The sequence below is a fragment of the Mirounga leonina genome, unplaced genomic scaffold (genome assembly GCF_011800145.1).
Source record: "Mirounga leonina isolate KUSES-001 unplaced genomic scaffold, KU_Mleo_1.0 Mir_174, whole genome shotgun sequence".
NCBI lineage: Eukaryota > Metazoa > Chordata > Mammalia > Carnivora > Phocidae > Mirounga > Mirounga leonina.
In genome coordinates this window covers 40,559,341-40,571,410 of record NW_023270451.1, presented here as the reverse complement: position 1 = coordinate 40,571,410, position 12,070 = coordinate 40,559,341, and the positions used below count along the sequence as shown (strand labels likewise).

At 39.7% G+C, this 12,070-nt stretch overlaps 1 protein-coding gene across 2 annotated transcripts in view; it reads left to right on the top strand.

The window, feature by feature from the left end:
- GSDME (gasdermin E) overlaps positions 1–12,070 on the top strand; it is a 73,555-nt gene that overhangs the window by 13,937 nt on the left and 47,548 nt on the right. For both annotated transcript variants that reach the window (XM_035020760.1, XM_035020761.1), the window contains exon 3: positions 1,284–1,476. In XM_035020760.1, coding sequence (XP_034876651.1) covers positions 1,284–1,476 — 193 coding nt within the window. The remainder of the gene's footprint in view (positions 1–1,283; positions 1,477–12,070) is intronic.

Here is a 12,070-nt window from a genome sequence, read left to right as displayed (position 1 = left end):
GGTATTTATCTTCAGTGTCCAGATAAGAAGGACAGATCTTGAAGGCAATGTGATAGTCCCCTGGATGTGAGCAGATGAGGAACGTAGTAATTCCCAGAGGACTTGATTGAAGCTGGGATACCTGGTAGGGGGTGGCATCTTCCTAAGTCTGGGAAGCCAGAAAGTAAGGGTGGGGAGTCTGGAGCTTGTGTATCCCAGGATGGTGTTTGAGAGGGAGGGAGGGAGGGAGGCCAGGCATGCCCACTGACTTTATCAGGAGTAGAGATAAGGTATTGTATGATAAGGAATTAAATGGCCAGGTAGAGGTCAATATACACAGGTGAGCATGGGGTGCCTGGGTGGCTCAGTCAGTGAAACATCAGACTCTTGATTTCAGCTCAGGTCAGGATCTCAGGGTGGTGAGATCCAGCCCCATGTTGAGCCCTGTGCTGGGGATGGAGCCTGCTTAAGATTCTCTCTCCCTCTGCATCTCTCTCCCTCCACCCATGCACTCTCTCTCAAAAAAAAATTAAAAATTAAAAAAAAATAATAAACAGGTAAGTACGGGAAAGGAAATTTTTTCATAGAGATGGTAATGAAGGCCAAGGGAATGTTCTCCAAGACTGGTGGGTGGGAAGGGAAGATGCCCAAGCTCCACGTGGCTGACCTGCCAGATACGGGGTAAGGCAGACCACTCGGACGTGGGTCATGAGCAGAGCTGCTATTTTCACTCTGCTTCGGTGTCATCCTCATGAAGTCCCTTTACAGTCTTCACCCTGGAAAAGCACACATTGAAAATATTCTATTTAAAAAATTTTTTTAAATGTATTTTATCTGGATAGTGGTTAAACAGATGCTTGTTTTAAAGTTTATTTACTTATTTATTTTTAAGTAATCTCTACACCCAATGTGGGGCTAAAACTCACAACCCTGAGATCAAGAGTTGTGTGCTCTTCCGACTGAGCCTGCCATGGGCCCCAGGAGGCTTTCTTTAAAATTATTTGTTAAACTCTCCTGATACTTTTGGTGCACCTGTCTACATATGTATATATTGGAATTGAAAGACAACCAAGAGCACCAAGTAGAGCCCCTGGCCACAAGTCCCACCATGCTCTCAGTCAGTACCTCAGTGAGCCAGCTCCATTTTCTTTAGAACATACACAGAACATGGCTGCCGGCTCTCCATTTTGAGTGCGAACTTCATGTTTCCTGTGGATTTCCACAGGATTGGGAAGGTAGGTGGCCTAAGGCAGCTAGGTGGCCATATCGTCATCAGATGCCTTTGCAAGTCTCATTCCCTCCAGTGGTCGTGGAGTCAGACTTTGTGAAATATGAGAGCAAGTTTCAAAACCACGTGAATGGGACCATCGAGACGGCGCTAGGGAAGGTCAAGATGAATGTTGGAGGCAAAGGACTGGTGGAAAGTCAGTCTTCTTTTGGAAACCTGAGGAAGCAGGAGGTGGACCTGCAGCAGCTCATCAGAGACTCCACTGAGAGGTAATGAGAATTCTGTTTGGCATTTTGGATTTTGGCATGTATCACCTTTAAAGGTCATTCAGTTGGACCTTTGTAAAAAGGGCAACAGATGGGAACTTTGCCCAAAAGCAAACATGATTGAATGTTGTGCTGAAACTTTATAGAGCTCGTAATTTAGCCTGGAATTTCTTGATTGTTCTTAGCTTGAGTGGGGAGACGTATTATTATTATTATTTTTTTTGATTGAGGTGTAATTGACATATAACGTTGTATTAGTTTCCAGGTGCACAATATAATGATTTGTTATTTGTCCCTATTGCAAGGTGATCACCACAGTAAGTTTAGTTAGCATCTATCACTATACATAGTTGCAAATATATTTTTTCTTGCGATGAGAACTTTTAAAATTTATTCTCTCGGCAACTCTCAAACATGCAATACAGTATTATTAACTATAGTCAGTGTACTGTACATTACATCTCTAGGACTTATTTCATAATGGGAAGTTTGTACCTTTTGGTCTTTACCCATTTCATGTACCCCTACCCTCCACTCTGGCAACCACTAATCTGGTCTTTGAATCCATGAGCTTGTTTGTTTGTTTTGATTCCATATATAAGTGAGATTGGGCTCTTTCTTCCTCTGTGTGACTTATTTCACTTAGCATAATCCCCTCAAGCTCCATCCACGTTGTCCCAAATGGCAAGATTTCCTTCTTTTATGTGACTGAATAATATTCCATTGTATATGCATTAAATTAGGTTCCTGACCCAACTCCAGCAGTGTCTGAGAATTCAACTCCCTGATGATACTGTCTACCTAAAGATAGTATCAGATTCACAGGGTAAGGGCTCAGTCCTAAAAAGACTGTCCTCAGCCCTTACTCTGAGTCAGATGCCAGCAGCAAGCCCAGGCTGTTCCGTGTGCTTCTGACTATGGGGGCCACAGATTGGAGGTTCCCACGACTCCCTCCTTGGATTTCAGATGCCCTTCACAAGTCCAGGTTGTTAACTGTACTTCTGACCAACTGACTAAAAATCAGATTCCCGTGATCCCCTCCCTGAGTTCAATTAATTTGAAATATGAAACGTTTTACATAGTAGAATCACTGTTTTATTATAAAAGGGTATAACTCAGGAACAGCCAGGTGGAGGAGATGCATGGGGCAGGGTATGGGCCTCCTGCTTTCTCCAGGTCACCACTCTTTCCAAATCTTCATGTGTTCACCGATCCAGAAGCTCTCTGAATCCTGTCTTTTTGGGTTTTTATGGAGGCTTTATCACATAGTCACAATTGATTAAATCATCATGGACCATTGGTGATTGATTCAACCTCCAGCCCCTCTCCCTTCCCTAGAGGTTGGGGTGGAAGTACTGAAAGTTAAAACCTTCTAATTACCTGGTTGGCTCCCGGGACAACAGCCCCCGTCTTTAGGTTACCTAAGGGCTTTCCAAAAGTCACCTCATTAACATAACAAAAGACACCTTTATTGCTCTTATCACAGGAAATTCCAAGGGTTAGAAGTTCCATGCCAAGAACTGGGTTGAAGACCAAATATGTATTTCTTACTATAAGTCACAATATAACATATATATGTCATATTTCTTTATCCATTCATCTATCCATGGACACTTAGATTGTTTCTATATTTTGGTTATTCTAAATAATGCTGCAGTGAACATGGGTGTGCAAATCTTTTTGAGTAAATGTTTAAATACTTTGCATAAATACCCAGAAATGAAATTTCTGGATCCTATGGTAGTTCTATTTTAATTTTTTGAGGAACCTTTATACTGTTTTCCTTGGTGGTTGCACCAATTTATAATTCCACCAACAGAGCCAAGGGTTCCCATTTTTCCACATCCCCTCCAATTCTTATTACTTCTTGTCTTTTTGATACTAGCTATTCTAACAGGTGGGAGGTGATATCTCATTGTGGTTTTGATTTGTATTTCCTTGATGATGAGTGATACCAAGCATCTTTTCATGTAGCCATTGGCTATCTGTATGTCTTCCTTGGAAAAATGTCTATTCAGATCTAACCACTTTAAAAATTGATTTCTTTTTTCTATTGTAGGAGTTCTTTATATATTTTATATATTAACTCTGTATTAAATATATGATTTGCAAATATTTTTTCCCATCCAGTAGGTTGCCTTTTCATTTTGTTGATGGTTTCCTTTGTTGTGCAGGAGTGTTTTAGTTTGATGTAGTCCCATTTGCTATTTTTGCTTTTGTTGCTTTTGCTTTTGGTGTCAGATTCAAAAAATCATTGCCAAGGCTGATGTCTAAGTACTTACCACCCATGCTTTCTTCTAGAAGTTTTATGGTTTCAGGTGTAACATTAAAGTCTTTAATCCACTCGGAGTTAATTTTTGTGGATGGTGTAAGATGGTGGCCCAGTTTCATTCTTTTGCATGTGGCTATCCAGTTTTTCTAATACCATTTATTGAAGAGACTGTCCTTTCCCCATTTTATATTCTTGACTCCTTTGTCATTAATTAAATGACTGTATGTGCACGTTTTTATTTCTGGACTCTGTATTCTGTTCCATTGATCTATATGTCTGTTTTTATGTCCAAATCTTACTGTTCTGATTAGTGTAGTTTTGTAATATAGTTTGAAATAAGACAGTGTGATGCCTCCAGCTTTGTTCTTTCTCAAGATTGCTTTGGCTACTCAGGGATTTTTGTGGTTCCATTCAAATTTTAGAATTTTTAGAGTTTTTCCTTTCTGTGAAAAATGCATTGGAATTTTTTTTTTAAAGATTTTATTTAGGGGCGCCTGGGTGGCTCAGTCAGTTAAGTGGCTGCCTTTGGCTCAGGTCATGATCCCAGGGTCCTGGGATCGAGCCCCGCATTGGGCTCCCAGCTCTGCGGGAACCCTGCTTCTCCCTCTCCCACTCCCCCTGCTTGTGTTCCCTCTCTCGCTGTCTCTCTCTCTGTCAAATAAATAAATAAAATCTTAAAAAAATACATTTATTTTATAGAGAGATTGAGAGACAGAGACAAAACATGAGCAGAGGGGAGGAGACAGAGGGAGAGGGAGAAGCAGATTCCCTGCTGAGCAGGAAGCCCAACACGGGACTCAATCCCAGGACCCTGGAATCATGACCTGAGCTGAAGGCAGATGCTTAACTGACTGAGCCACCCAGGAGTCCCAATGCATTCGAATTTTAATGGGAATTACATTCAGTCTGTAGATTGTTTTGGATAGTAGGGACATTTTAGTGATACTCTAATCCATTAGCACGGAATATCTTATTATTTATTTATTTTTCAATTTATTTTTATCAGGGTCATACAGTTTTCAGTGTACAGAATATTCATCTCTTTGGTTAAGTTTATTATTAGGTATTTTATTCTTTTTGATGCAGTTATAAATGAAATTATTTTCTTAATTTCTCTTTTTGAATGTTCATATCAGTGTATAGAAATTCAACAGATTTTTGCATATTGATTTTGTATCCTGGAACTTTACGGAATTTCTTTATTAGTTCCAACAGTTTTTTGGTGGGGTTTTTAGGATTTTCTATTTGTAATGTCATGTCATATGCAAATAATGATAGTTTTACTTTTTCCTTTCCTGTGTGGTTGCATTTTATTTCTTTTTCTTGCCTAATTACTCTGGCTAGGGTTTCCAGTATTATGTTGAATAAAGTAGAGAGTGAGCATCCTTGTCTTGTCCTAATCTTAGAGATAAGACTTTTGGATTTTTTAAAAAAAGATTTTATTTATTTGATAGAGAGAGACAGTGAGAGAGGGAACACAAGCAGGGGGAGTGGGAGAGGGAGAAGCAGGCTTCCCACTGAGCAGGGAGCCCGATGCAGGGCTTGATCCCAGGACCTTGGGATCATGACCTGAGCCAAAGGCAAACGCTTAACAACTGAGCCACCCAGGCGCCCCAGGCTTTTGGATTTTTCACTGTTGAGTATGATGTTAGTTGTGAACTTATCATATATGGCCTTATTATATTGAGGTATGTTCCCTCTATACCTACTTTGTTGAGAGGTTTTATCATAAAGGGGTGTTGAATTTTGTAAACAGTTTTTTTTATTGAGATGATCATATGGATGTTATGTTTCATTTTGTTAAGGTGGTGTATCACATTGATTGGTTCATGGATATTGAACCATCCTTGCATCCCTGGAGTAAATCCGACTTGATCATTATGTATGATCCTTTTAATGTGGTGTTTTCTTCAGTTTGCTAATATTGTGTTGAGAATTTATGCATCTATGTCCATCATGGATATTGGCCTGTAATTTTCTTTCTTTTTTTAAATTTAAATTTTAAATTGACATGCAACATACTATTGGTTTTGAGTGTACAACATAATGATTCAATATTTGTATATATTGTGAAATGATTACCACAATAAGTCTTGTGTTAACATCTGTTACCCAACTGGCCTATAATTTTCTTTTTTTTTTTTTTAAGATTTTATTTATTTATTTGAGTGAGACAGAGAGAGAGCACAAGCAGGGGGAGCAGCAGGCAGAGGGAGAGAGAGAAGCAGGCTCCCCAGGGAGCCTGTTGTGGGGTTTGATCCCAGGACCCTGGGATTATGACCTGAGCCAAAGGCAGATGCTTAACCAACTGAACCACCCAGGTGCCTCATAATTTTCTTTTCTGTGATGTTCTTGTCTAGTTTCAGTATCAGGGTAACGCTGGCATTATAAAATGAGTTTGGAAGTGTTCTCTCCTTTTTTGTTTTTTGGAAGAGTGAAAAGGATTGCTGTTCTTTAAATGTTTGGTAGAATTCACCAGTGATGTCTGGTTCTGGACTTTTGTTTGTTGGGAGATTTTGATTACTAATTCAATCTCCTTATTAGTGATTGGACTGTTCAGATTTTTTATTTCTTCTGATTTATTCTTGGTAGGTTGTATGTTTCTAGGCATTTATTGTTTTCTTTTAGGTTGTCCAATTTGTTGGTGTATAATCGTTCATTGTAGTCTCTTATGATCCTTTGTATTTCTGTGGTATCAATTTTAATATGTCTCCTCTTTCATTTCTGATTTTATTTATTTGAATCCTCTCTTCTTGGTGAGTCTAGCTAAAAGTTTGTCAATTTTGTCTGTCATTCCAAAGAACCAGCTGTTAGTTTCATTGATCTTTTCTTTTGTCTTGTTAGTCTCTATTTCATTTATTTCTGTTTTTGTCTTTGTTTTTTCCTTCTATTATTTTTGGGCTTTGTTCTTTTTGTAATTCCTGGAGTTATAATGTTAGGTTGTTTATTTGAGATCTTTCTTGTTTCTTTAGGTGTAGGCACTTATTGCTATGTACTTCCTTCTCGGAGCAACTTTTGCTGCATCCCATTAGTTTTGGTGTGTTATATTTCTATTTTCATTTGTCTCAAGGTATTTTCTTTTTTATTAATCTTTTGATTCTTTTTTGACCCATTGGTTGTTCCATAGCATGTTGTTTAATCTCCACATCTTTGTGAATTTTTCAGTTTTCTTCTGGTAATTGATTTTAGTTTCATACCATTGTGGTCAGAAAAGATTCTTGATAAGATTTCAGTCTTCTTAAATTTATTAAGAATTGTTTTGTGGCCTAACATAATAGTCTATCCTGGAGAATGTTCCATATGCACATGAGAGGAATGTGTATTCTGCTTTTGGATAGAATGTTCTGTATATATGTTAAGTCCACCTGGTCTAACATGTCATTAAGGCTGATATTTCCTTCTTGATAACCTATCTGAGATGATCTATTCATTGATGAAAGTGGGATATTAAAGTCCCATACTATTATTGTATTGCTGTCTATTTCTTTCTTTAGGTCTGTTAATATTTGCTTTACGTATTTAGGTGCTCCTATGTTAGGTACATAAACATTTACAAATGTTACATTCTCTTGTTAGGTTGACCCCTTTAACATCAAATAATGCTCTTCTTTGTCATTAATTAATTAATTTATTTTTTAAAGATTTTATTTATTTATTTGACAGAGACACAGCAAGAGAGGGAACACAAGCAGAGGGAGTGGGAGAGGGAGAAGGAGCAAGAAGCCCGATGTGGGGCTTGATCCCAGAACCCTGGGACCATGACCTGAGCCGAAGGCAGACGCTTGATGACTGAGCCACCCAGGCGCCCCCCTTCTTTGTTTTTTATTACAGTCTTTGTTTTAAAGTCTTTTTTGTCTGCTATAAGTATAGCTAGCTTAGCTTTCTTTTGGTTTCCATTTACATGCAATATCTTTTTCCAGCCCTTCACTGTCAGTTTGTGTGTCTTTATATCTTAAGTGAATCTCTTGTAGGCAGCATATAGATGGGTCTCGAGTGTTTTTTTATCTTTAATCCATTCAGCCACTCTTTGCATTTTTATTGGAAAATTTAGTCCATTTACATTTAAGGGAAGCGCTCTAAAAGGATGTTACTTCAGGCAAATATGTACTTTTTTTTTTTTTTTAAATATGCTATTTATAAAATGCCAACAGGGAGAATGCTATGTCCTACATTTTTGAATATTGATATCAGAAGGAAGAAAATGACATTCCCCTCTGGCTCTTGCTAGCTTTCTGATTAGGAAAAGAAGAAAGCAAATTAGGGGCTTTAGCAGAAGAGCTGGTTTTCAACTTTGAAATCTTGAAGAAAACCCCATAGTTATTCATTGCTTAGCTTGTAGTAAATACATTTTACCTGGTGTAACTCATTATTTTTACCTTCTGTTTATTGAACATTCAATAAAAATGTTGTTGAGTGCCTATATGTGCCATGTACCATTCCGCATGCTTGGGATCCTGCAGTGAACAAAGTGCCAACATTTCTGCTGTACATTCTAGTGGGGAGAGACACAAAATGTACAACTAGGAATGGGGTTTATGGTTTGAAAAAAGTGGCCAGAGAAGGCATTGCAGGGAAGTTGGCATCAGTGCAAAGATTTGAAGGAGGACAGATTCAAGTATAGGGGTATCCTGGGCAAGAGCGTTGTGGGCAGGGGTCAGTGTGGCTGGAGTAAGTAAGCTGGGCAGGAGAAGGGGAGGCCTGAGGGGGTAAAAGGAGTGGATGGCAGGTCCTACAGGGACTTGCAGGCCACTGTAAAGGCTTTAGCTTTTATTCAGAGTGAGATGGGAAGTGGCATGTGGGACTTATTTTTTAGAGGGATCATTCTGGCTGCTGGTTTGAGAGGAAACTGGATAAGTGGAAGCAGGGAGTCAGTTGAGTGGTGATTGCAATCATTCTCGTGAGAGCTGATGTTTCAGTTTGTACATTAACATATGTGTGTTTTCCTGTGTAGTTTTATCACCCTTTTTCTTTCTTTCATCCTTTTTTTTTACTCTTTTTCTTTTAAAACAGAAAATGCAACTGCAAATAAAGAGAAAACTCACTTGCATTTAGGTATAGGTGGTTTATTTTCACTTTTCCAAAATTCTTAAGATTATATGAAATATAAAATACATTCACTCATTGAACAAAATTCTGTTTAAAAAATTAATGAGTAAATACTACCATAAAAGTCATGTATCAAGCATTTAGTGGGTGTCTTTTTGTATAGACCTTGAGAACGCTGAGGCAACTGCAGTCTTCAAAACTCATTCACTAACCGCTGGTGCTAAATGGACTTGAAAGACCTTGGCCATTATTCACTGCCTCCCGGTACTTCGTAGGACTCCAAGACTCTGGCAGGAATCCCCTTTTGGTCAGAGAACTTTAAGCTCTCTCTGGTGACATCGGGTGGAAGGGATAGCCACCTCTTCCTGTGACAGTCATAGTCTTTATTTTCCTTTCTCTGTGGCTTTTTTTCTTTGCTAGGGAGGCATTTTCCTTTTCTATTACAATATTTGGGACTCACCAGAAACATCTCTGTTGTTTATCTGAAAATAAAATTTATCTGGGCATCATGCATTTTTACTTGCTAAGTCTGGCAAAGAAAGGGGAAGAAGGACAGGTGGATTGGGAGTGTCCAGGGGCCTCTGTTGTTCAGTCATCAGACAGACCTCTATAGTTGAGCCCTTTTGTGCAGGTTTGTTACTTCTATTTTATGAACCACGTTTGGCAATGCTTTGCAATCTCATTTCCCAGTATAGGTTTTCCAAATCCTCTTTGTGAGGCAGGTGTAGAAGGTAGTGCAACAGGAGGCATACAGAGAGGGGTCAGTGAGTAGAGAGAGGAGAAAATATTCTGAAGAGAAAGAAGTTCTTGCCAGCAGTTGTAAGTGGGAAGACAGAGAGAGAGGGAGAGGAAGGAAACAAGCATCTGCTGAGCACCTACTGTGTGCCAGGCACTTGATGGCCCAGACACAAAGTGTGCATTTACTCTGCACAATTCTCTTCTTTTACACTTAAGGAGCTAAAGCTTAGGAAGGAAAAGTAACTTGTTTTCAGTCCCAGAGCTCAATTTGGATGCTGGAGCTGGGATTCAACCAGGATTTTCTGGCTCCAAGGTTCCTGTTCTTTCCTCAAAATTGTGTTTAAGTGGCTGTGAGGCAAAGAAACTGGCTGAGGTAAAAGTAGCTGAAGTTCTAGCATAGGATGTCAAGGTAAAGCAGGAATCCAGGTTCCCAGCACAGTGGACCAGACACATGCGTGAGCAAGCCCAGTGCTTGGCTAGGCCTACCCACCTGGAGGTGCTGTACACAGGGATGAGATCACCTCAGGAGGGTCTTTAGAAACCTGTTCATTGTAGAGGTGATGGGGAAGAGATGGCCTGGGGTGGGGAAGGGGGTGACACCAGGAACATGGGAAGGAACACATTTAACATCTAGAAATGGAAGGTGTGTCTTCTGACAGAGTCCCCTCCTCCTTGTTCTGTTGCTAAGAGGTAAAGGTGAGCTACACGGGGAGGGAAAGGGGTGGCAAGGGAAGACTCTCCCAGTCGTGGGACAGCATGTAGAGCGAATATACTTCTTACTTCATGCTGGAGTCATAAATTCCTATCTACATCGTCTGCCTATCTTTGGACTCCCATAACATCATTGGATTGATAAGGTGCTGTTTGACATATATGTGGCCTTGGGAGTGGTAATTAGTAATGCTTAAGTACTGTACATTCTTGAGGACTTATTTGCAGTCAGTCATTTTATTTCAGGTCATTTAGATAAGTTGTCATCTGTGTAAAAGTTATTTTAGCCCTCAGAATTCAGAGTATTAGCTCTATTGGCCATGAGATGTGTGTACATCTCAAAAACAAACTTCATCTATCCTTGAAAAAACAAGCGCCTGCATATATAACATTTATCTAGCATTGTCGGTCATGAAGGTATTCTACTAGAATTAACCTTCCAGATACCTGGAGCTGACCTCTTTGAATGCGAGCTCTGTGTTTATCTTAAAACATTCTTTTTAAAAAAAAAAAAGATTTTATTTATTTATTTGACAGAGAGAGAGACAGCAAGAGAGGGAACACAAGCAGGGGGAGGGAGAAGCAGGTCTCCTGCTGATCAGGGCTCAATCCCAGGACCCTGGGATCATGACCGGAGCCGAAGGCAGACGCTTAACGACTGAGCCACCCTCTTAAAACATTCTTGATGGAAAACCATGCTTAAGGTATATCAGGAACTTCTTCTTCTTCTTTTTTTTTTTTAATGGAGAATACCGTGTTTATTGAGATGTTTTCATAATGATTTGGATTCATGTTTTATTCTATCTTAAGATCCATCATTATTTTATAATAAACTCTCATTTTTCTGCCTTGTCTCCCACTGTCAGCAGCCATTTGTTACTGTCTTAAGTATAACGACCACACCCCACCCCATCTCTGCCCCAGATCTCCTAGGGTATGGGGAAGTTTATTCCTGGTTAATAACTTCTGTAACTTGCTCTGTCACTTTTGCCCCTTGTCTCCGTTTCCTCGGCTGTCGGTGAAGTATCTGACTAGATGACCTCTGAGGGTTTTCTCCTGGCTAGATACCAGAAGTGAGTGGACTCCAGAGTATACACATCAGCCCCTTCTCCCTGAGTTCGGGCCTTGGTTTTGACTGATTTCCAGAGCAGATACCATTCTCCTTCTCTGTTGTATGGTAAAGCAAATTCTGGTAGAACAGATTCAGTTTCTGAATGACTCTGTGATAATTAGAAGTTGGGCTTTTCATTAAGAATTCCAACTTATAAATGCTGCGGGACTGACATACCATGTCAGCAATGGTAGGGCAATGACAGACCTTCGTAATTACTTAAAATATTTCAAAATTACACTCAGTCTTATTATATCTAAATACTTCTGAATTCCAGCGGTTTACACACAAAAAATTTTATTTTTATTTATTTACTTATTTTTTTAGAAAGGTTTTATTTATTTGACAGAGAGAGACAGCGAGAGAGGGAACACAAGCAGGGGGAGTGGGAGAGGGAGAAGCAGGCTTCCCGCGGAGCAGGGAGCCCGAAGCAGGGCTCAATCCCAGGACCCTGGGATCATGACCTGAACCGAAGGCAGACGCTTAACCGACTGAGCCACCCAGGCGCCACAAAAAAGATCTTTTTCTTTAAACCAAGACATAGGAGCCATCTTTTTCTCCTTCACTGCCCCGGATTTCATTAATAAAATGGGATTAGTGTTCCCAAGGCATTTGTGTGAGAATTAAATAAGAGAATATAAACAAAGCATGGTGCATGGCAAGTTCGTGCGGCATGTAGTCATTAGTGGGAACCCTTTTATAACTATGGCTGTTATCGC